General features: G+C 39.8%; 1 protein-coding gene across 2 annotated transcripts in view; it reads left to right on the top strand.

Annotated features, from left to right (window-relative positions):
* USH2A (usherin) overlaps positions 1-25,840 on the top strand; it is a gene marked incomplete at its 5' end in the record, with an annotated part of 586,511 nt that overhangs the window by 352,747 nt on the left and 207,924 nt on the right. For both annotated transcript variants that reach the window (XM_084623291.1, XM_084623290.1), the window contains one exon: positions 19,212-19,391. In XM_084623291.1, the coding sequence (XP_084479417.1) occupies positions 19,212-19,391 (180 nt within the window). The remainder of the gene's footprint in view (positions 1-19,211; positions 19,392-25,840) is intronic.

A 25,840-nucleotide genomic window follows, 5' to 3' on the forward strand; every position in this document is an offset into this window, starting at 1 on the left:
GAAAGGTATTCTCCTAGTTTTGGTGTCCTTGGGATACATTCTACTCATGTTTTCAAATTTTTCTTTGCAACCATGAGGGCTAGAAACTTACTTTTTTGTAAAAGGAAAGTTGAGATTCTCACATAATCCCGTTAATACAGACCTGGGGCCTTAAGAAAAACACCAAATATCATAAGAACTGTGTTGGCAACACAGTAATGAAATATAAATTACCTATGTGGTTTTACTTACGTTTATTTAGACATTAAGAAACAACACTCCTTATTTAAAGAATGTCTTAAATTTGGGAAGAAAAATTTGAAGCTAAAGAAAAGCAAACAAATACTTAAGCATGCAAAGGCATCCGAAAAAAGTAGCTATAGATGAGTCACGATGTGTTTTGATCAACAGACTGATCTTCTGAAGTGCAGAGCACCATCGTCTTTCATCGTAAATAACAGTGCAGCCTCTCACAGGGTCAACCTCCAAGTATGTAGCATTTTCATGGCATTTTTACAAGAGCAGTTCAGCACCTCAAAGGGTTGGGCCCATGGTATATATGCTTCATTAAGTTATGGAGTCTTTCTTCATGAAAAATAGCTTCAAAGTATTGCAAGGGGTATCGATGAAGCAGTGATCCTTTCAGACATATCCCATTGAATTTATATAGTTTTGTACCAACCCATCCCCAATGTATATCCCGCAGACTGCATTTGATATGCTGTTATCTTATCAGTGACCTACTATAGCATATGGTATGTTGAGATAGCAGGTTCGTGACATAGAAAGTGTTTAAATAACATGTAATCTTAACACTTTCCGTGTCATGAACCTGTTATCCCAACATTTTTGAAGACGCCAATCTTCATGCTGAATATTTTGTAGTTGTCCCTAGGCTCAGCTGCTGTTTTATTCCATCCAAAACCTTTTGAATTTCATACACACGTCTGTATCTGTCTGCTTGATATACACCTGATTCTCCACAAAAAAGTGACTATCATACATCATTAGTTAAGATACCATCTTGCTAATTTTCCATCCAGTGATATATTTCTAATAACTTTGCCACTCTCGAGTTTAAAGGATATTAAACTGCCTAATGGCTTATTGGTTATTTCCTTGCTATAATAAACTGTATTTAATCATATTCAGTGTTCTTGGTATGGGGACAAATGATCCCCTTTAAAATTACCCACAGAAGTTGTAAAGAAATTGTAATATTATTTAGGAAATAGTATGTGATTTTGTAATTAAGGACTGCATGGTAATGCAAAAGCACAAAAGAGTGAGTTAAGGTTGCATCGGCAGTCTTAACTTTGGCATTTCCTGACTTTTGAGTGCTTAATCATACAACCAAGAAATTCACTTAATATAAATTTGTATGGAATTTCCTGGTTTGTCAGTACCAAAGGGCTCCAATGGTGTCAGGAAGCTGGCCTCCTATTTTTTGTTGTTTACATATCAGTAGGGTATGGGTCTTAGGAAGCAGTTAAGACCCTCGTCACCATCCACTAATAGCCAAGTTGGTAAGGAGGGGAAAATTCTATCATAAACAGACTAAAATGGTCATTGTGGAACTACAGATGTAGATCACAGATCCGGAGGTGCTGCCTTGGATTTTCTGGCAAAAGAAAATGCTAAGGTTGGATCTTTTCACAGTTTGACTAAGCTGTTCCATCGCATCTAAGGGCTTGTCTACACTTACGGCGCTGCAGCTGTAGCACTTGGGGAAGACACTATCTATGCTGATGGGAGAGGTTCTCCCGTTGGCATCGGTAGAACACCTCCCTGAGAGGCAGTAGATATGTTGAGGGGAGAAGCCCTCCCATCGACATAGTGCTGTCAACATCAGGGATTAGGCTGGTTTCGCTAAAATCCATTGAGCAATGTTGTTATACCAACATAAGTTTGTAGTGTAGATCAGGGCTAAGAGAGACTTTTCTGCAACCATAGTAGCCTTCTCTAGCAAACAGCACGGAGGCTTTTATGTGTCTTTCTGACTATACCTCTAGTTGCGAGGGCCTGAACAAACTGAGAAGGAAGTTTTGATGAGCCTGTGTTACACCATTCTGATCTACATGGGTATGGTTTCCAAACAAATACTTGTTCCTATTAAACTGCAAATCTGACTACAAGTGATTATACAGATCCTGGGTTCTGTCGCAACTCTAAAGCCATCTTCCTGACAACCTGTTTCATGAGAGCATAGAATTACAGAGACATATCTTGAAGCAAACTAGAGGTGTCTTGGAAAAAGTTGTTCAAGATCTGCTGCCTCCTTTGGAGAAATCTGTAATAGGACTTTGTATTGCAAATGCAATATCTAAGGCAGGAGATATTCAGTTCTATGTTGATCTCTTTAAGTGCCCCACAAGGGCTGCTTGATTACCTGTTTGTCTGTCTTGATGAAAGATTAAGGCTTTGGGTCCAGCCCAGATCCACTTTGCATAGGACTCAAGAGGGCTGGGGAGCAAAGCTGAGTTGACCCAGTGCAACTTAGGGCAAATCACACCTGGCTGCTGGCACCCTCATTGAACCACCTGGCAGCTGGGAAAAGCCAGGGCAATTGACATGTCAGCCATGACCCTCTTCTCCTAGCAATGGCCCTAAGGCAGGAGCTGCAACAGGAAATCATCATCTGGCAGATTAAACTGGATTTATGACCCTTTTGCACCACCATAGTGGTGCAAGGGTCCATAGGTGGGCCAGAGCTCTAGCCCCATGTGTATTTGGATTCATTTGGCAACAAGTTGGACTTAGCCAGAGCTCTGATCCACAGTGGCCCTTTTGTGGGTGGCTTCAGCATGGTCCTAACCTCCATGTTTGTTACATCACTTAAGTCAAAGTGGAGATACAGTCCTTGCTATATTATTTTCCACTGCTTTTTGTAGTGTTTTTTGTTAGACATCCCTCACGCTACTTTTAAGCTCTGATATTCTTCTGGTATCCTTAAAGAGAGGTAATTACGAACCTTGTAACTCTGTTTGTTTGGCAATCTCCCATAGGATTCTCACCCGCATACTAACCTCCCCTTCAAGCCTGCAGATCTTGCAACCAAGATGTGTTTTTCTGTATCCATAGGGTTACATATAATGTAAGTACTATGTTTCATGTTTCCCTTTATCCACTGGGGTATTGTCAAGTTTCAATTTTTGTTTTAACTTTGGCATTTGTTGAAGAAATTTTAAAAAATCTGGTTGAGTAAATTGGTTCTCTATTAACGCAGCTTCTAGGAGAAGCTTCCCCTTTCCCACTCGGTTCCTGATTCAGTGCTTAGGCACACTTTTGAAACAGGCCATAGATGGTGAATGTAGATATGGACAGGTTAAAACTTGAACCTCCTGCGCAGAAAGAGGGACAGATGGTGGTGGCAAAAGCGTGTTTTTCCATTCACATAGAATGGAATGTGCCACCTGCTGACATGTAGTAACAACACTCATCTCTTAAATTATGGGAGTTCCCAACCTATTGAAGGTTTGAGGCCCAAGAGTGAGACTCCTGTGAGATGACGTCTTCAAAAAAGCAGAATTACAAGGGTGAGTACTTTCCCCTTAGATATGACAAGAAAAGGATTTCAGTCAATCAACTCCTAGAAAAATCAAATATTTATCCTCTCAGAAATGACAAAAAAAGGGTCTAATTTACACACAATGGGTCAAATTTACTGTGGATGGAGACCCACTTGTGTATACAATAATCTAAATTGTTTACACGGTTACTGTGACTGTGCATTCAAATGCATATTTAGATGTCTGTCCATTTGAATTCATAACTGCTGCAACTGAATGTATAATTTTTAATTGTAAGCTCAAGTGCACAGTGTATTAGCTTGCATTACTTTGAGGATTGATTGGTTTGTTCGTTTTGCCACAAAGACCTCTACTCTCTTTAATTTCAGGCCATCATACATTGTAAATTTTCCCGATATATATAATCAAATCACATCACTCATTTTCAAAACATCCCATTCGCTCAAACAATTATTCCTTTTTTAACTGGCCCACTAATAATTATTCACTTTTTAGGCCACTCTTGAAACAGTTATTCACCTACAGAAACTGCACTTATGATGTAAATAAAAGACTCAAGAAGACCGCATCACAGAAATTTGAAATCTTCTCCAAAAAAATAAATATCAGTGTTCCATTTATCTTTCTGTGGTTTCTTGAATCAAGTGCCTCAGCTTGATTCCAGTGTTTAGTTACTCACAAAAGAAGTTTATTACCTCACATACTCCTGTGCTCGCAATAGCATATTAAGTATAAAGAAAGCCACCACAACGTTCCTTCAGTAATTTATCCCTGTCTGGTAGTCAGGGCTCCATATATTCTACAACACATTGGACCTAAATTCTGTAGTAAGGCTTCTTGATTTCTTTGGTATGCACATTAAATTCTGCACCACTGAGAATAATATTACCCACCTTGAGATGACAGCTTGGGGAAGGGTAGAGAGAAGCCTTGAACTTCAAAGAAAGAAAGAGAGTCCAATATGAGTAAATGAAATTAGGGTGATCGCAGCGTGACTTAACTTCTCTGTTACTTGTGTGATGTATCACTAAATACATTTTAACCCTGTTTCAATCAGAGGCATTATTGTGTTGTCATAACACCTTAGGATAATGAGACAACTCAGAAATGAATTCACATTAGTCAGATTCTCTGCTAGTGTAAATTGAGGCACTTCCATTTAAGTCAGTAGATATACATTTACACCATCTGAGGCCCTAGCCCATTGTATTTTGATACACTATTGTATTGAGTGGTAGAGGTTCTGCAGCTCCAAGTTATTTATTTTTTAAAATAGTCTAGCAAATTGCATGTATGGTATACTTTTGGTGTCTCCAAATGCTCGTGAAAAATGCAGTGAGCTCTAGTGGATTAAGTTCAGTCTCAGTCATGCTACTGATTTACTTTCTGACCTGGGATAAGTCATTTAACCTCTCTGTAACTGTCTCCCTGTCTGTAAAGGTAGGAAAATAATACTTATCTACCTCCCAGGAGTGTTGTGAGGATTAATTGGTTAATGTTTGTACAGCACTTGAAAATGTAAAGTACTGTGTAACTGTTAAATATTATTATTAAATGAAATTGAAATTATATACAAGTCCTAAAGATGGGGGGTGGTGAATGATCCGAATATGCATGTTATATCAGTATATGTGTACAGGACTTGAAGGCAAGTTCAACGCAGAGGAATGCACTATTTAAACTCTGATTTATGTGACCAGAATTTACACCACAGAAAACTCCAGGTTTTACACACTCATTTGCAGAATTACTGGACAATGTTTATTCATGGCTGAATAGTCCTTGAACAGTTTCACAATAAGCTAAGTACAAACAGGTTTTCCTTCAACATCAGATATTCTTTTCTTTCCTGTTTCATGCAGTGTATGGCTTTATTGCAGACAATACAAGGAAAACGTCCTTTCTTTAACTTCTCTTATATCCCTTCTACAGTGGACCATGGTTTTGTGTTTCATAGTTCTGTAGAAGACCCCAGTGTCATACTACAACTAATATTGTTTTCAAGATCTTTTTCGCCTTCATTTTGCATAGTTCTTTTTTTCCATAGTTAACCAGTCTGCTTCTGCTTAGTGTGCCATGTGCAGCTTCACTGCTACCATATTGTAGTGCAGGTACACAATGATATGCCCTACCACTTTTAAGTATGTCTTCATCCACTCTTGCAAGCTAAGAAGACACAGGCCTGATCAGTAATTGGATGGCAGAGCAGACTAGATGCTTCAGATGTTTCAATAGTAAACAGTACTCCCAACCTGTGTTATTGCTCTAGATAGATTTGGTGAACTGTGCACTGAGGAAGGCTGGCTTTTGGTTGCTTTATATTATTTACAGTCTTCAATTCTCAGCAAGACTCTCAGGACCAAATTCGTGGTGTAGGTGCCTTTCAACCTGTCAAAGCCCAAATGCAGGAAGCAATGTAGACAATAACTGAAAATGGCGGTCACAATAAAGTATTCATGCACAAGACTGAAAATGTTCTCAGTGCTCTTCCTACAAAAGTATTCATTCCTTAAATATTAATAACACTTCCCATAAATTCAGTTTCATTATTCTTTTTTTCCTGAGGTAAATAATTTTCAGAAATAATTGAGGACACATCAAATTGGTACCTTAAAGTCTAACATGAGTTATGACTCTCAAAATGAAGAGAATTTTGAGAAATATCATTAATCATGTAGCAGAAAAAGCAACTAAAGGAAGAATGCAAAATGAAGCAGACTTCCTCTGCTTTATCTTATTTCTTACATGCTTCTAAGTTGTTGCTGAAAGCCAACTAGTTCCTGTGCCCAGTTATGAAATGAAAGGCAACCAGCACATATTTCCAATGAGTGACTATTGTGTATGCAACCCAGTCCACTCCGGCAACAATATATAACAGATCAGAGCCCTAACAGATGTGGTAAATGAGTTTGGATGATCTTATGTGTTTGTCCAGAACAAGTCTTCTGACCTCCAGAGAATGTAGCAAAGGCCATCTATTTTCTCTGGGAAGGGGGAAGTAAGATGAGGATTGGCTTTGGAGGGGGCAGGGGCAAAACTTGGTGGGATACTTCTTTTATTTTTATTATTAGTTTTTATCTGGGTTATATGATGGGGATCAAATTGGACTTTGATTGAATATGTAGCTTTTTATATTATGTCAAAAGTACCTAGAGTTCAGGATCGGTGTTCTTTGGTAGATATGGTGTACAACAAACTAAATAATGCTATTCATATGATTTTTACCTAGCTTTTGTCACAATAATTAAATAAGCTAAAAAGATACATTATTTAGTTCTGTTTCTGATTCTCACATATCTTCCAAATCACTTGAATAAGTACAATAAATTGTCCTCTTGAGTGATTTTGTGGTACTTTGGATCTACAGCTGCATCATTTATGATGTCACATGTAAGGTTGACTGGAAAAGCCATAAATATGTTTTATGTCAAATAAAAATCCTAGATCAAGCTTAGAACTTCATTCCTTCTAGAGCATTACAACTTAGTGTAATGGCATTTGACAGTATTGGCATTTTTGATACGACTTCTTTTGGCTAGCTCAGCATTCTGAAAAAATAATAGTGTTTTCACTCTGTGATTGAAAGGGTTAAGTAGTACCAATTCATTACCACTCACAGAAGGATTTATTTTGTTCTCCTAAATCAGTTTTATTCCCCATTGTTATTATTCCCTTGGGTCAGCTCTTCCAATTGAAATCAATACAAGTGCAAGTGACACAATCAATCTAGATATTTGATTATGGATTTGAGACCCCCAGTCCTGCTCAGTGCTCTTTAGCTAGTCTCTTTCTGATAGCGTCCCTCGAGAACTGAAAATTCATATTGGCAGCCATGAATTATGAACGCAGATTTAGAAACCAGATAATAATCTCCATTTATGTACTGATGCTTCTTATAGGAAGGATGACAGAGACATTAAAAGATAAAGACTTGATGTTTGTAAACCTAACTGCTTATAAATATTTTTATTCTATAAGCTTTCTCCTGAAATAGAGAGGAAATTTACAAGACCTCATGGCTCATCTATAAAACCCCAAACAAAATAGATGAAATCTATGGTTATAAGCTATATTGTCAGTACAACATCACAGATGATGTAAACATTTTTATTATTTGCTTCTTTAGAGTCATTTATATACATTTTGGGTTCTCCTGAGAGAGACTGTATTCCATGCAGGTATCCTGCTAACATCACAGCCCAGTGAGCATCATGGTGCTGGTTGTACCCACCAACGGGCAAACAGATTTTCCTCTCCCCTGCACAGGTTTCTGGGAGACCTGCAACCTCCCAAAGAACAGCCATGCAGGGTCGGACCATTGGTCCATCTAGCCCAGTTTCCTGTCTTCTGACAGTGGCCAGTGCCAGATGCTTCAGAGGGAGTGAACAGAACAGGGCAGTTTTCCAGTGATCCATCCCCTGTCATCCAACCCCAGCTTCTGGAAATCAGAGGTTTAGGATACCCAGAGCATTGGGTTGAATCTCTGACCATCTCGGCTAATAGCCATTGATGGACCTATCCTCCATGAGCTTCTCTAATTCTTTTTTTAACCCAGTTATACTTTTGGCCTCACAATATCCCTTGGCAATTCCACAGGTTGACTGTGCATTGTGGGAAGTAGTATTTCCTTATGTTTGTTTTTAATCTACTTAATAGGCAGCAGATTAAAAACAAACATAAGGAAATACTACTACTTCATTGGGTGACCCTGAGTTCTTAAGGGGTAAATAACACTTCCTTATTTACTTTCTCTACACCATTCATTATTTTATAGACTGCTATCTTATCATCCCTTAGTGATGTCTTTTCTAAGCTGAAGAGTCTGGTTTTTTAAATCTCTTCTTGGACAGAAGTTGTTCCATGCCCCTAATCATTTTGTTGCCCTTCTTCATACTACTTCTGGTTCAAATAGATCTTTTTTTGAGATGGAGCAACCAGAACTGCATGCAGTATTCAAGGCATGGGTGTACCATGAATTTATATAGGGGCATCATGATATTTTCTGTCTTATTATCTATCTCTTTCCCAATAGTTTCTAACATTTTGTTTGCTTTTTTGACTGATGCTGCACATTAAGCAGATATTTTCAGAGAACTATCCATGAGGACTCCAAGAGCTCTTTCTTGAGTAGTAACAGCTAATATAGACCCCATCATTTTGCACGTATAGATGGGATTAGGTTTTCCAATGTGAATTTCTTTGCACTTATCAATATTGAATTTCATCTGCCATTTTGTTTCCCAGTCACCCAGTTTTGTGGGATCCCTCAGTAACTCTTTGCAGTCAGATTTGGACTTAACTATCTTGAATAATTTTGCATCATCTGCAGATGTTTTCACCTCACTGTTCTTACCCTCTTTTCCAGATCATTTATGAATATGTTGAACAGCACTGTTTCCAAAACTGATCCTTGGGGTCCCTGCTGTTTACCTCTCTTCACTGTGAAAACTGACCATTTATGCCTACCCTTTCTTTCCTATTTTTTAATCAGTTACTGATCCATGAGAGGATCTTCCCTCTAATCCCATGACTTCTTACTTTGCCTAAGAGCCTTTGCTGTGGGACCATATTATGGGGTTTACAGACTCCTCTCTCTGGCTGTGGCAGGGGAAAAACTGGAGCAGTACTGGGCCTGGAAAGCTCTGCCCCTCAGATACTGGCAAGCATGCTCCTGGGGAAAAGAGCAGTATAAAAAAGAGCTCCAGAAGCCCAGACAGGAGGACTAGAGAAGACATTTCCAGGATGAGCACTGCCCTGAAACTGGAGGAGAAAGAGCTCTTACTCAGGAGGTCTGGATGTGAGTCTTTCCCATATTTCTTTGAGACAACATGCCAGAGGTAGAGGTTGCCAGCATCAGCTCTGAGACTCTGAGGATTTAGAGCAAAGCACTATACTCAGACACCAGCCATGCCCCGAGCTGAGACATCGGATGGGGTAGGAAGTAGCCCAGGGGAAGGAGAACAGGAGGTGGGCCATACATAGGCCAGCCCATGCTGTCACATTTTTAGGGCAAAGGGCTGGGACCCAGAGGAGCAGGAGGACAGGAGTCCCCCTTCTCACCTCAGATTCCCTACGCCTAGCACTGTGACAGGAAAGGCCAGGGGTTTACTGCCAAGGAAATTGACTCAGTTGAACCCCATCCAGGGTCTTGGACACACTGGGAGAAAAGAGATACTGAGGTTGGAGTCTAAAGGCCTGCTGACTGATCCAGCAACCCTGCTACAGACCTTGACAAAACCTGTCTGAGAGTCCAAGTACAGTGGATCAACTGGATCACCCTTTCCCACATGCTTGTTGACACCCTCAAAGAATTCTAATAGTTTCACAAGGCATGATTTCACTTAACAAAAGCCCTGTTGACTTTCCCAACATATCATGTTCATTTATGATAATTCTATTCTTTCAACCAATATGCATGGTACTGATGTTAGCTCACTGGCCAGTAATTGCCAGGATCACCTCTGGAACCTTTTTAAAAATTGGCATTACATTAGCTATCCTCTGGCCATCTGGTACAGGGGTGGATTTATGCAATAGGTTACATACCAGTTAGTAGTTCTGCAATTTTATACTCATCCCACTCTAGGGGTCTGTCAAGACTGGAGGTTTTTTACTCGCGTTTTAATTTGAATTCACTGATTCTCAGTTAACTAACACCATTCTAAATGCTAATGTAGGCACTGCAGAAATTTTTGTTCCTGGTTATCGTGCACCCCACTATTAGCTAAACTCTGCATGTTGGAAACAAAAAGCTGGATCATGAGCTCTTTAGGTCAGGTCTGTGTTTTCATGGTGTGTATGTACAGTGCCTAGCACAATGAGGCCCTCTTTCTTGATTGGTGCCCCACTGCAGTAGAAATACTAAATAACAATAATGGATGTCCTTATGCAGTAGCTTCAGCACTCTTCTTGCTGTACTGTAAGAAATAGAAGCTCTTAGTAATGTGAGAGGCTCAGGTGCAAGGGGTGTAGATGATTTAAATGACAGTAAGAAAGTAGTAAATAGTTCATTCAAAGAGGAGAACTTTCTCTTCCCTGACAGATATTTCCACTTACAAACAGCCAAGGAAAGTTAGGGTGTGAACACACAGGTTTTTCACTGGCAAGACTCTTGTGACTCAGTTGGATGAGCAAGAAGTAGGTGAGAGTGTCCAAGGAACTTTCTCCCACCTTGAACTGGGGATAGGCCCAAATGGTAGTCATCCATTGAGTGTAAGGACTTTGCTCACCTCCGCTAGCCATGACCCTTACTTCCCTGCATCAGCTAGCAAAGCAGGCTGATGAAGGAACAGATACATGTTTCATTCTAAGCAGTTGGTTCCCCCCTGAAACCCATGTGCCGGCCTGAGGCATGTTTCCTGCAGGAGCTCCTGCTTTGGCACTTCATCCTTAGACTAGCCTGTGAATTCTGCCCACAGTCTAGTCCAGAGGTGGGCAAACTACGGCCTGTGGGCCACATCCAGCCCACGGGACCCTCCTGCCCGACCCCTGAGCTCCTGGCCCGGGAGGCTAGTCTCCAGCCCTTCTGTTCCCTCTCCCCCGCAGCCTCAGCATGCCGCACCGCCAGTGCAACGCTCTGGCAGCCAGACAGCACAGTTGCAGACCTGCCGCCAGCCACCGGTGCTCCAGGCAGCATGGTTAGGGGGCAGGGAGCTGGGGGTGGGGGGTGCGGTGGATAGAGGGCTGGGAAGTTGGGGGTGGTGGTCAGGGAGTGGGGGTGTGGATAAGGGTTGGGGCGGTCAGAGGGCAGGGCACAGGGGGGTTGGATGGGGCAGGGGTCCCGGGGGGGCAGTCAGGAAGGAGCGGGGGTTGGATGGGGCGGCAGGAGGCAGTCAGGGGCAGGGGTTCCAGGGGCGGTCAGGACAGAGAGAAGGGGTGGTTAGATGGGGCAGAGGTCCCGGGGGGCAAGTCAGGAATGAAAGGTGGGGTTGGATGGGGCGGCAGGGGACAGTCAGGGTTGCGGGTCCTGGGGTGGTCAGGGGACAGGGAGCAGGAAGTGATGGATGGGGTAGGAGTCCCAGAGGGGCTGTCAGGGGACAGGGAAGGTTGGATGGAGCAGGAGTCCCGGGGGAGCCATTGGGGTGAGAAGTGGGGCGGGGGGAGAGATTGGATAGGAGGCGGGGGCTGGGCCACGCCTGGCTGTTTGGGGAGACACAGCCCCCCCAACCGCCCTCCATACAATTGTGGAAACCCGATTTGGCCCTCAGGCCAAAAAGTTTGCCCGCCCCGGTCTAGTCCATAAAAAGGAGTGAGCAAATAAAGACATGCCCCTTCCCATTTGCCATGTTAAGATTTAGACTTGTTTGCACTGATAAGAATAAGCAGGAATTTTCATGCATTGATAATAATACTTTCCCTTTACAAGGGCTCTTTGTTTGGGGCTCTGAAAGTACTTCACAAACCTTATTGATCACCACAGCCCTGTCAGATAGGTAGGTAGTATTAGCCTCAATTGACAGAGGGGGAAACTAAATCAGAGAGAGACTGAATGCTGTGCTCAGGAATGGAACTCAAGAGTTTAGACTCTAAGTCCTCTGCTGTGAGGGGCCATATGCCCTTTCTCTTTATTCTTTAAATATTCTGTACCTTTCATTTTTAAAACTATAACATGTTTTAATTATCATGGAAAAGTGTAAAAAAAGGAAAAGTTCTTTCAGTTCAAGGATCATACAAAAGTTGGGAGCTATTCATTATTAATAAGAGTAGATGCTCATTTAGGATTGATAGCGGTGGTTGGATTTGCCATTTTATCACAGTTAACGTTGAGCTACCCATCTTTTATAAGGAGCTCTCATAACATCCAGCAACCGTCTCCAAGCCCTCAAAATGGGAATAAGGGTAGCCTATGATAAGAGAGACTCTCAATTACAGAGCACAGTTTCAAGGCTTGAGACCATGATCTATGTGTAAGAACAACACATCTGCCAACTCCAAGAGCAGAGGAACAAATAGCTGCTCAGTTGATTGAGACAAAGGTGGCAGTGCACTCATCTGGAAAAATAACAATTTGTTGAAAAGAGGAACAATAACTCAAACTGAAAAACAGAAAACTCACGCTTTAAAAATAGTTATGGTAATTGGGAAGACACTGAAAAAACAGTTAATAGTATGTGATATCCACCCAAATAAAAATGGGGGGAAATATAATATGCTTTCTTAATGGCATAAAATCAATCTGTAATGTCTTTTGTTTTTAATTCTAAATACTATACTAGAAACATAAGGGGAGGAGAGAGTGGTGGAGGGAGGATTTTAGGTGGCAGTAAATATGCAGCTGGGGCTTTGGGAATGGAATTCATGAGTGCTGGACAATATGGCGGAATCAATGGAAGATAGAACAAACTTGTAGTGGAGGGAGTCTCTATGGTCACAGGACTTTGTCCACAGGTGTTCAGTGGCACAGAACCAGAAATAGAGAGAAATACAAGTCTGGGCACACCTGGGGTTGGAGGGATGGACTTTTTGATCATGGAGAGGGACAAAAAGAGAGCAGCGGGAGGGGAATCAACAACTGGAACAGCAGAGGAGAGAAAACAGGTCAAAGGGGTCTGAGAGCAGTTGAGAAGCCATGGACTTCAATGGATTGGAGGTTGTGGAAGGGCCAAGTGGGGAGAAAGTTGATAAGTGTTGGTAAGCCATGTTGAAGGAGGTTAGAAAATGGTAACATGGACATTAAATGATCAGAGAGAGAGAGAGAGAAGTGTTGAGTGAGGGCAAGGTGAATTGAGTGATTATTTCTGTGAAGGGAGGGAGTTGATACAGGGTTTGTAATCAAATGAAGACGTGAGGGTAAGGAGGCGGGTGGCTAACTGGTAAGGCAGGACATCGTTCTGGAAGATTAAGTTGTTGAGGTTGAAGGTGTGGGATTGTGAGAAGAGAAGGAGGTTTTGTGGAGTTTTAGATTTTCCTTCATAGGAAGGGTGGAGGGCTTGAACCTTGTATGGTTATTTGGCTCTTCATATTCTTTCTATTCACAAATAATTTATATTGAAGTCTAAATACAATTTGGGTCCAGTATTCATCGATCCAAAATTTCAGGGGGAAATATATATATATATTTTTTGCTGTAGGTACATAAGGAGGCAATGTTATCTAGTAGTTAAACCGGTAGTCTGGTCATGAGAACAGCTGGAGTCAGTTCCCAGTTCTGCCACTTACTGTTTTTGTGACTTGAGATAAGACACTTAACCTCTGTATCCCTGTTTGCCCACATGTAAAATAGGTATAAAAATAAGCATAGGGTGTTCTGCAGGTTCATTAGATAATGTTTGTGTAGTGCTTTGAGATCCTCAGTGAAAGTTCTATGATACTATAACTCATTCAGTAGCACCTTACAGCATGAGCAGTCCCACTGAAGTCAATGTGAGTATTTGTGGAGCAAGATTCTACTCAATGTAAGTAAGCATATCAGAATCTGGTCCTATATAAGAACAGTAGAAGTCAGAAATCATGTTTCAGAACATGAAACAGCCTTAAACTCAGTCTCACCAAATAAGGTGCCGTCTGAAGTACAGTGGTAGAAAATATTTGTTATCTTGTCTTTGTGACTAGAATGTGACAAAAACACCATATTTTCTGGGATGCTAACATAATGTTAAAAGGAAACAATCTAGTATTAAATATGTATGTGAGCATAAGTACTTTATTTTTATAGAGTGCCTTTCATCTTGAATGATTTCACAGCACTTTTCACATATCATACATGTAAAATGTAGCCCCTTCTAGGGTAGAGAACAGTAGTCAACCAGCATACAACACGCTGCCCGCAGGGGTGGGGAGAGAATTTTTTTTAATCCAGGAACGCCAAGCCAGGGAAAAAAACAGTGCTCTTATGAAAAAGCATCATGGGTTCTTTAATGTCCAGAGTGGAAACGAACTTAGTTCAAAAATTCCTACCCCAAATTTCCACACTCTCAGTAAACTGCTTGGCATTGAAAATTTATTGCCTTAGTAATCAAGGACCTGAATAATAATAGTAATAAATATACCCAATGCTCCTTGAGGAAGGTGTGCTCACTTGATACAGAATGTACTTTTGTCATTTTGTGTACAGGATGCAGTTTTTCAATTTAACATCTTTTATACCTCAAAGTATAAATTTTTATCCAGATGGGGAAGGCTACCTTAAAAGAGAAACATTCCTACAAATATACAGTTTTTGAATGTTAGAAGAATGTATTTGGGTTATTTTACTTCCTTTCTCATTATAGTCTTAGTCGTGAGAATGGTTTCATGTTATGCCATTTCTGTTCTCGTTACAACCTTTGTCACATGAATAAGATATCAGAATGCTAATACCTAATATACAGTATTCTGTGTCTGCTGGTACAATACTGTACTACTGTAACCTTTGCAATATTATGTATTCTGATTGGCTGTCCATTTCACCTCTTCCCCACAAGTTAATAAGGCCGTAAAAAGGAGAGAACTTGAAATGGCCAGCCAGTCAAATTACAGAATATTGAAAAGGTCAGAGCAGTACAGCACACAGAAAAAAATTACGGAATATATGAGGCATTAAAATTCTTGTGACAATGATTATAACAAGAATGGAAAAGGATACCCATTTATGTTATTTCAATCTAGTGAACCCCATAGGATGATGTACCCAGGACAGCATTAATTTACGCACCACCAAGCTGCATGAATTTTATGCACCTATTTACACTGGTATTCAATAGAAAGGATGTGCAGCTGCTTTGGAACCCCTTTTGAACTGTACTTCTGATGATACAGAGACCCTTCAACTAGAAACACCCCCAACTAGAATGCTGTGTAAAGCTTTACACTTTTTTTACAGTGATGTACAGGTGGAATGTCTATAAGTTATAAAAGGATGTTTTTACTACCTTACTTTTTTCTTGTTCTGCATTCTTTTCTGTGTTTGTAGATAGATATTGTTCGTTTTTAACAGAAAGTGAGAAAGTAAACTTATTTTTGGTAGCCTTTAGTTGGAGGGTCTTTGAGTATCATCATAATGACATGATAAAACACAGAGATGGGGGAAGAGCTATATTAAGGCAGGATCCTTATGATCCGCGTGTAACAATTTAGGTAGCAGCAGTAAGTCAAGAGAGAAAAAATCCAGGCTTCATCCAGGTGGCTGGGAGGGGAAAGAATCATGAGGACTGGTCCTGGTGTAAATGAGGAGTGACTCCATTGGAGTCAGTGAAGTTACGTTGGTGCAAAAAACTGTAAATGAGATCAGAATCAGGCAGAGTTGGGGAGAAAAGGAGAGAGCCTGACTGGAAGAAAGTCCTTCTGGGAATGAGTAAGATCAAGGAACCTGAGGAAACCTGGGATGGTGAAGAAGAGCTGTGCATGTATGTGTGGACGGGTTCATATCTCTGAGAGCAGTGCAGGCCATTCAGGGGGAAGATTGGCAGGCTCGAGGGGAAGCTATTTTCTTCCTACTTGGGAATGCTCCTCCAGAATGGGCATGTCAGCAAGGTGGTGATGGGAACTTTTCTAATGAAGCATCAGCGATTGGTCATGCCAGGTACTGTGAGGCATGCCAGGTACTGTGAGGTTGACTGTTTGACCAAAGTGAAACCACTCTCCTTAAGGATTTAACAGTGTCTCAAACTATTGTTCACAGTGGAATATGGCACCCTTTGTAGGAAGCTGAGACTGGAACTAAGAGAGGGGTGGAGGGGTGGACACACATGAAAACTGGAAAGAGAGATGCACAATCTACTTATACTCCCAAATAAGGACCAAGCTGAGGCAGACTAGGCAGGAATGACATAGGGTGATATGAAATGCTTATCATCATAGCACTTTCTGTCAGGCTGAACCAATGCGGCTGCATTTTCCAGCCCACTGAAAGCAAAGTTTATGCAGTGAAAAGTGGTAAAGCTGCACATTGTATGTCACTCCCAGCAGGAGCAATTTGAGGACCTGCATTTTAAAAATATTTTTCTAATATTTTATTTTTGCTAGTAGCTGTAAGTAGTTTGGCTGGGAATGGCAATAAGAAACTCTTGGTCTGTGTTAGGAAAATGGTTGGTGCTCTTCAGTTTATAAATATATAAAGCAGTGAAGAATCTGAATTGCCGTGTTGTCTAACTCATTGTAAATGTGCAAGTTCATTTTTGAGCTGAATAGAATGGTTATATAATTACATACTTCTCATAATTATTGAGTAATTATATACTTCTTATAATTGCCGAGTAATCATTCTGCTATAACTAGAACTTAATGTTACAACTAATTGTATAATTACTGTGTATTAATGCTGTTATCCTGACAACTTAGAACAAAGTGTTGCCTTGTCGATTTGTTCCCCCTAAACTGCATTTTTAAAAATAAGATACTGTTGCTTGTTACCTATCTGGAAAGAGATTTAAAAAATAAGGAACACAAACAAGTGAGCAGGGAAATTATGTGTGCTCATCTAGGGCTTGTATGGTCTAGCATGAAAGGTGTTAACACATTTAAAAACCCTAGTGTAGACTGGGCAAGATACATTTTAACACATTAGTTGAGTGAGGTGAACCTTGGGGAGCCTGTGTTACAATACGAAGGTCTAATGTGTTAAAATACATCTTGCTTTGTCTACACTAGGTATTTAAAACTTATTCATGAGAACATCTTCACTAGCAGGTTTTAAATATATACCTTTTATCATAGCCCAGATAAGCCCTTAGGTAGACGACAGAAATTAGGGCTTGTATGTGTATATGGAGTTGGAGTTTGCACTTTACTGTGTTTTCTGTTCTTTCACTGTTCTTCATAACACAGTAGTGAAAGCACAAATACAAAGAGAGACTGCTTCATTGAGAGGCATATAAGGGTTTGAGATGCATATACAGACACCCAGATCAAGCAGTGGCCCCATTCACAATTCCCTTCTAGCAGGAGTAGAATGTGTGAGGTTGCATAAGGATGGTCTCAGGTGAATAATGCTACTTTTGCCGAAGTTTATCTGTACCTTTTGTGGAATGTGAAGAGTTGTTAGGCCAGATTTCTTGCATGAGACAAAATGCGTTCCTCATTACAGCATGTAAAATAGGGTCTTTTGGCATAGTTCTGTTCTCAGTTCCACTGGTGTAATCCAGATTAAATTTATTAACTTCAGTGAAGTTACTTGAATTTACGCTAGTGCAAATGAGATCAGCATCTGTCCCTGAGGTACATTGTGTTGCTTAGTGGTATTGTAATGGAGGCAGAATTTGGCCAACAGATAAATTGGACTTCAGTGGAGCCTGAAAAAAGGAATGCAAGACTAAAAGTTAAAAACACAAGAGGAAGTAAATTTACAAAACTTTAGCTATGGAATAATCAAAACTGTGCCCTAAATTCCACCCAAGCAATTCTGTTGACATCAAGAAAGTGGCATGGCTGCAATTTGGGGCCAATACCTTTAAGTGAATTACAAAATGTTTGTAAGAATCACCAAATCAACATATGATAGTTGCATAGAGAGAACACTCAGAGTGTGCGCTGGCCTGAGTTTACTACTGTGTGTGAGGATGTAACTGAATGTGTTGGAAGTGCTATTGAAAGTGGTGTTTGAAGAACTGCTTCAAGCATAACAATGTGCTCAGTTTTAACAGTGCATATTAAACATGCACAGAGAAGAATGGAGCCCAGTGAGTGTTCACAAAGGTGTAACTAGAACAGAATTTGTTTGTATTATTATTAATATTTTGAAATATGTATATCTGTTGTATTTTGGTTTTGCAGTGGACTCAGACTGGAGAACTAGATCCACTTCTTTTGAGAATTACAACTCATATTGCCTTTATTCCAGATATTTTAAAATCCTACATCTTTCCGTTCAGCTATTAGATATTCTGTCTAATCAGATACTTGTCACTGCGATATTTGAACACTTCTGTGACCCTACCACTGATTTTTATGCAAAATTCACATTGACTTTAATGGGAGATGGTGATGATCATATTATCACCTGTATAGCATTTTACACGTTCAAAACATTGGACAGTAAATGAGCCCAGTTTTGCTCTCATATACCTAAGTGCAAATTCCCTATTCTCCTCTCTCTCATCTCAGGGCTTTTGGGTTTTGGGATGTATGAAAGGGTTGGATTTTCCAAGAGGCCTAAGGGACTTAGTCATGCAAATCTCCCAGTTCAACTGAAAGCCTGTAGGTTCCTTTGGACACTTCATAAAATAGAATACTGTCAATCTTTCTTCCTCCTTCACTAGGCACTAGATCCAAGATCACATTTGAGTCCATGTACTTTTCAACCAACGTTTGTAGTTTTCACATATGCAAATGGGAGTGATCTACCGCTTTGATGGAAGTACAAATTTCTAGGCAGAAATCCTGGCCCCATTAAGTCAATGAGAATTTTGCTGTTGACTTCTATGGGTCCAGGATTTCATCCCTAAACTTTTTGAATGATCCTGCTCATTTGAACAGCTCTGAAGCAACAGTCAGAACACTAATGACTCTCAAATGTTGGCCCATGTTTTCAGCCTATAGCAATCTCTTTCTGTACTGTATGGTTAGTTCTTATGGTACCTTACAAATACCACAAGCTATTCATGAAGAAAGGAGAAAATTGGGCACAAAATATTAAATGTTCAAATGGGGTCATCACTTCCTCCCATTGAAGTCAATGGCAAAATCCGCATTGGCACCAGTAGCGTCAGACCTTGGTCCATAAAGAATAGGAATTGCAGTAGGTATAAAACCTAACTATTGTTCTCCCCACCTTTTTGTTTTGAACAGCTAGTGCTAATTACACTATTGTAAATGGCACAAAGATCTTACACAGCAGCAAAGAATCCAACATATGGGTGCCCATTAGAGGACTGATTCCATTTGCTAACTACACTATACAAGTAAATGCTTCCAATAGCCAAGGCTGCGTGATAAGTGATCCCATAACAATAGCCATGCCTCCAGGGGGTAAGTAGAAAAAAAGTTCTGTTACTCTGCATGTTACAAATATACCGTTATGTTGTGCTGTGTTGTTCTGTTGAACACATTGTTTATTATTGCAACTGAGGGCCTGGCTACACTGGAAACTTCAAAGTGCTGTCGTGAGAGCGCTCCCGCGTCAGTACTTTGAGGTGTGAGTGTGGTCGCGTGCGAGCGCTGGAAGAGAGCTCTCCCAGCACTCCTGGTAATCCACCTCCACGAGGGCATAAGCTCCGAGTGCTGGGAGCCTGTTTACACTAGTGCTTTAAAGCGCTCTGACTTGCTGCGCTCAGGGGGGTGATTTTTCACACCCCTGAGCCAGCAAGTTAGAGCGCTATAAAATGTAAGTGTAGCCAAGCCCGTAGTATTTGAAGTTCAGAGGAACGTTTGCGTTAGCAACTGTTACTCGCAAAACGTTGGGTTCAGCTTCTAATACTGCCTATTGCACATCTTAAAAACTGTAAGATATCTGGGCAGAGGTAGATAGCCATAAGTTTGTGTGTGTGAATGTGAAATGTCCTGCATTTTTTGTTAATTTGCAAGAGGCACTCAGCTAGTATAGTGATAGGCTAGTCTGATATAAGAACCTAGATAAGTGCGCAGGCTGCAGAGGGTAATCAGATTTTGTATAGAAAGTGTAAGCTATGCACAAGAACAGTATAGGTTGGATATATTTTGAAGTGGTTGGTTTGTTAATGGTAAAGTTCAGTTTCAGCAGCATACTGGCTGGAATCACAAATTGGTGTAGATCTACTGAAATCAATGGAACTATGCTGATTTACACCAGGTGAGGATCCAGTGCACTTTTGGTAAGTTATTGATCAAGAAAGGTTTGAAATATGCTTCATACCACAGCAGAACAAATACCTGCAAACATTTTATCTGAATACTCACTGAAATGAAAGCCTGAATTCACATCAGATGGGTTTGTGTCCCTTTTGTATTGTCTTTATATTAATATTCTAATGAATGAATTTTCTAGCAGGAGTGTTTGCAGAAACAGTGAAATGTAAGTGAATATTCCTAAAAGTGAATTTTGAATCTATAAATGAGAGCTAAACAACAGGCTGATCCTTAGTAGTATATTTATGGAGCAAAGGACCAGGAACAATGCCAGGGAACCTACATATACAGTAAAAACTAGCCAACATAACACAAATATCAAATAATACTCACAACGATATGTTTGCAAATAATGTACTGACCAAAAATTATTTGTAAACAAATGTGTTGCAAATAACTTTGACTAAGGAAAAATTGTAAACTGTGTATGGACAATTCTTCAACAGGAAAAGAGGATCAATTCACATAATATACTATACACTTCTAATAGTGGACTAACCTCTATCCAATGCTAAGAAACAAAAATATGGTTTTATTATAATAAACTAAATTGGAGATAAATTGTTTATTGAAGCTATCCATTAACATCGCATTTAATCTGTATGTGATTGTTCGATTTGAAGGAAGAAATCAGAAATTTGGTGCTGACAGTTTTAAAAAATGAAAAGATACAGGATCTCTGAAGATAGGCAAGGATGTGCACAAGTTTATGATAGCCATTAGGATATACTTTCTTTCATCATTAGATTGTTGTTGATTACAATTAGGAAACTTATAGCTTTGAAATTATCTTTTTTATGACCTTGTGGTAGTTTAAAAGCAATACCTCATTGATTAAATAGGTTTTAGTTCATGCTTCCTTTTACTTAATGATCTGAAAACATATTATCCTGATTTACACATAAAATCATGCTGAAAGCATGTGGCATTCACTAGAATATGTGTGTTTAAGTAGAATTAAATTAGCACTGAGAGTTATTAAAGAAATCTTCCATACCATTTTCCACTGGATTGTGAGCCATACTGAAATGAATAATAAATGAATCAGTGCATATGAAAGAAGTACTGATATATATGACATTCTATAATCCATATTTACCTTTCCATTATGTTTTATTATAATCACTGTTTAATTTGAATGCAATAACATTCTAATTCATAACGCTATATTCTAAGTGTAATAGTTATTTATCAGTGGGACAAATCCTGTACATTGAAGTTATTGGGTGGAATACTGGCCCCATTGAAGTAAATGGAAATTTTGCCACTGACTTCACAGGGGCTGGGATTTCACTCATTGATATCAGTGGGAGTTTTGCTTGACCCCAAGGAATGAAACAAGGCTGCAGGATTTGATTCTGCACAGTTATAGATAAAAACTGTGGGTCAAATTCTGATGATTTATACCCATGCATGTCCTTGAACTGTGCACATGATGGCAGGATTTGACCCTATCTTAGACTCCATCTTTTAACCTCCATGGTTCTTGAAATTTAAGACTACATCCGTGGGAAATAGTGACAGAAGCATTGTTTCATACAGAAGTGTTTAAAAAGTGTGATCAGGAATATAGAGCCACCTGTAGTAACTCATCACACAAGGGAGTGACAAAAATTGCTTGATTAAGTGGTGTGTAGCAAAGATGGTGAAGAGTTTTACTTAATACATTTGGAGATACTTGGACAGGGAAAGGGTTTCTTTGGACAGAAGATTGCCTAAAAAGGGAGGGTGGTCTCTGGAACACTACAAGGTTTATAGTATTTAGTAATGTATGGGGGTTGAGACCTAAATACATAAAGATTAATTATAGTCTTTTAGTGGGTGCAAAACTGTAGCAATAACTTTTCAAGGAGCACAAAAAACTCTACTGTTCAAAAATATGCACTATGGAGAATACATTATAGAGTATGATAAAAGGCCATAAATCAGGTGGAAAGGTAGAGAACAAATGAGAATTCTATCTTAATAGTCACAACAAATCAATACTATTAAATAGTGGGTATTTTTTCAGTTGATTCACTAATTTTCAGACAAGGTGTCTTTGTTTTCTTTGATTTTTGTTTGAAATATATTATACTTTATTAAGCCATGTACTATTATGCATATTGGTCTTATCAGTTACTTAAGAAAATCTATCATCTTAATTACTGGGAATGCAGTTCTTTGAGTTTACTTAAAATACCAAACCGAGTTGCAATGCTTAAATTCAATACTTTAAAAAAAAACCAAAAAAACCCATCTCAGAAATAAAGAATATATTTTATATAAGTGCTTGACTAGAATTGCAATTCAGATTCAAGAGTTCTTGGAAAAGAATTAAAAAATAAAATAAAAATTGAATCCAAATGTTAATCCATAAATATGAAACTTTCTTTTGACCCCTTACCCTGTAGCGGTCCAGAGTTACTAATGGGGTTAGGATTTCAACTCTTAATGGGACTTGGTGCATTAGTGTTTTGTATGCATGGAATTCAGCATTCAGTTTAATAAGTGGTTGACATTGGTGATGTCCCTTAATTTGCTTAAATCTAATTGGCTCTTTTATCAGTCAAACCTGTATGGATTGGCAATTGATCAGAAAGGGTCAGCCATGACTGTGCATGTAGTTAAATGATGGAACCACGAGTTAAAGTCACTTTTGCATAATAATAAGCTGAAACCAGGAGAACAAATTATCTTAGAGTTGGAAGGCAAAGAAAGCAGAGAAGTTTTGCAGGATGTTCAAGTTCAGAACAAAGGCATTATGGAGTGTATAAATTTTAAATACACTGCATTTTGCCTCAAGACTTAAAGCTTATTTTTTTCCAGAAGAACTGAAATCTTGTCTGAAACTGTCTTTGTTACATCAAAGAACTGCACAGAAAGCAAAAAGAGACAGAAGAAGCATAAAAGGGCATAGTTTAAAATGATTAGTGACAAATTTCATACCGCAGAGGTAGAAACAGATTTCTTCTGAGTTTTCTATTTTCCCAAAAAGAATAAATTCATTCTATTTATCTTATCCTAAACTGCTTTGGTAGAAGTTGTAAAAGGTACTTGTTAACAAGCCTCTGCACCATTTTGAGGTTTTAAGCTAATAAAAAATGCTGGAAATAAAATTGTTTTAAAATTAATTGAATTAGCTAAATGCATTTAAGGTTTGAAAATGATATAAAAAATACAAAATGTAAACTGCAAACAAAATCCCCTTTACATAGTATGCATATATTAATAAGTATTATTTATTTGTGATATGGTAGCACCCAAAGACCTCTCTCTGTATCAGGGTGACATTACACTAGTTGGTGTACAAACAGAGAGGAAGATGCATACAATCACTGGTGCAAAGAGCTTCCATTCCAGTTAGACAAGAAACAGTTGAAGTGTTGTGGAAGGGATTACAATATGCTGTACTTTTAAAATGGAGACAATAATACTTCCATGCTCTCATTTTTCAGTTGCCTTGTCTATTTGGATTGTAAGCAAAGATTCTCTCTTAATATACAATTGTACAATGCCCAGTTGGCGTCTCTAGGTGCAACTATAATAAAAATAACAAATAATTATAATAAATAAATAACATCTGAGCAAAATGATCAGGATGATGGCAGATATTCTCATTGTGCCAGATTTGTGTCCTCTTTTTGTATGTTTGTTTTATTTATATTACAAACACTTAGATTAGATGTTGTGTTCTTTGTTTTTTTCATGATACTTAGGGTTGAAGTGTGAGTGAGAACAGGATTGTTGGAGTGAGACAGGGAAACTGAGGGGGAAGGAGGTAGAAGGGGAAGGGGGAAAGGAAGGAAGGTGAGCACAGTTGAGAGGCAGAGTGGAGTGAATATTCAGGAGTCTGTGAAGGCTCTTCCTGGCTGCTTGTGCTGTATTCCATGTGGACGGAGGAGGGGAGGCCAGCTGCTTTGAGGAAGGAGCCCCCTAGGCTTCTGGGCTCCTTCTGGCTGTTGCTCTGTTCCCATGTGAAAGAGGGAAGGGAAGCCACTAGAGCTGCATGGAAGGTTTTCAGTGAAACAGATGTTCATCAGTGTGATGGAGTGTGTACCCCACACAGGCCCTGACAGGGTTAATATGGACCTGAGAGGGCAATTAACATACCTGGCAGATAGAGAAAGCCAACCTAACTGACAATGAAGACCAGCTAAAGAGGGGCTGGTTGCAGAGGCGCCGACTTCCCACATTCCCCGGGGATGCTTGACCCCCGCTCTGCCCGAGGCCCCACCCCCACTTCATCCCTTCTCCCAATCCCCCACCCATGCCCCGCCTCTTCCCACCCCCTGCCTACAGACAGCAGCTGCACCATACCTGGCCATGAGAAGGTGCTCCTGCGGTGAATGAATCCCCTGTACAATGAGGAAATGCCAATTAATTGCAACGGAAACTCTTTGTGGGAATGTCCCAGTTTCTCAGGTCCCGGATGGGATTTCTGGCCCAAACTAGAGAGAGAGAAAGAAACTGACTCTATAGCTCATGGTTAAGGCACTTTCCTGGGATGTGTAGACTCAGGTTCAAGTTCCTACTCCAATAAATATTTAGTTATTTGTACAAGTTGGAACAGCTTCAGCAGAAAAGATTGAGAGAGACCCACTCTAGAATAGCCAGTAGTCTGGTGGTAGGGGCACTCATCTGGAATTAGGGGACTCAGGTTCATGACACTGGTCTGAATCATGCAGAGCAGACACTTGAGCTAGGGTTTCCCACAGCCCAGGTGAGTGCCCAACCACCAGGCTATTAGCAATCCCAGAAGGGGTGTCTTTTGACAAGCTTCACAAATCTCTTGATTCTAGCCTGATGAGGAATGGGGAAACTTTCAAAATCTCAAAAACCTTTGTGGGCTGGGAAAACCAATTCCCTTCCCACCTCTAGAAGCCACTCTCTAATTAAGAAAATGGCTGCATAAACAGTGAAAGGGATCTCTTTAATTTTTAGCATAATTTATGGAACATATTTGTATTTATGATTAACTCAGATACAGAGATGCACAAGTGAGGGAGCTTTCAGTTTCTTTACTGGACTCATCCTCCATTGGGTCTTTTTCTCATGGCACTCAGCTTCCTCCATGCTCAGGCTATTCCTTTCTTTATTCACAAGATTGAAAAGTGAGCCTCCTTGTGTACAGCCCTTGGTGTTTGATCACCAACTACTTACATGACCACAAATATTGCAGCCAGAGGGCCCCCTGACACTTTTACCTTAGGGAGCAAGCTATGAGACTGGATATTAGACCACATGGCAGAGATCATTGACCTAATTTTATAAATAAATAAGAGCCAGATTGTGCTATCTTTTATACTGGTGAGCATTTACTCATAAAAGTAGTCTCCTTGAAGACATTGGGACTACTTGAATGAATGAATATTTAGTGATGTAAGGATGGGATGGTCAGGTCCAAAGTATTTAAGGATGGGGCTAAAGGCCACAATATTGGGGTTATTCCTGTGACCCAGTGGGTATGAATTGCCATGCCATGAGAGTCCATGTTAAATCTGGTCCAATAAAAAAAAGGAAAAAGTTTCATCAAAATTTTTGAAATTTTGAGTAATTTCATTCCAAAACAAAATTTTAAAAAAATCATGTTTCTTGAATTTTTTAATTAAAAA

This window comes from Lepidochelys olivacea, assembly GCF_965140295.1.
Source record: "Lepidochelys olivacea isolate rLepOli2 genome assembly, chromosome: 3".
Classification (NCBI taxonomy): domain Eukaryota; kingdom Metazoa; phylum Chordata; order Testudines; family Cheloniidae; genus Lepidochelys; species Lepidochelys olivacea.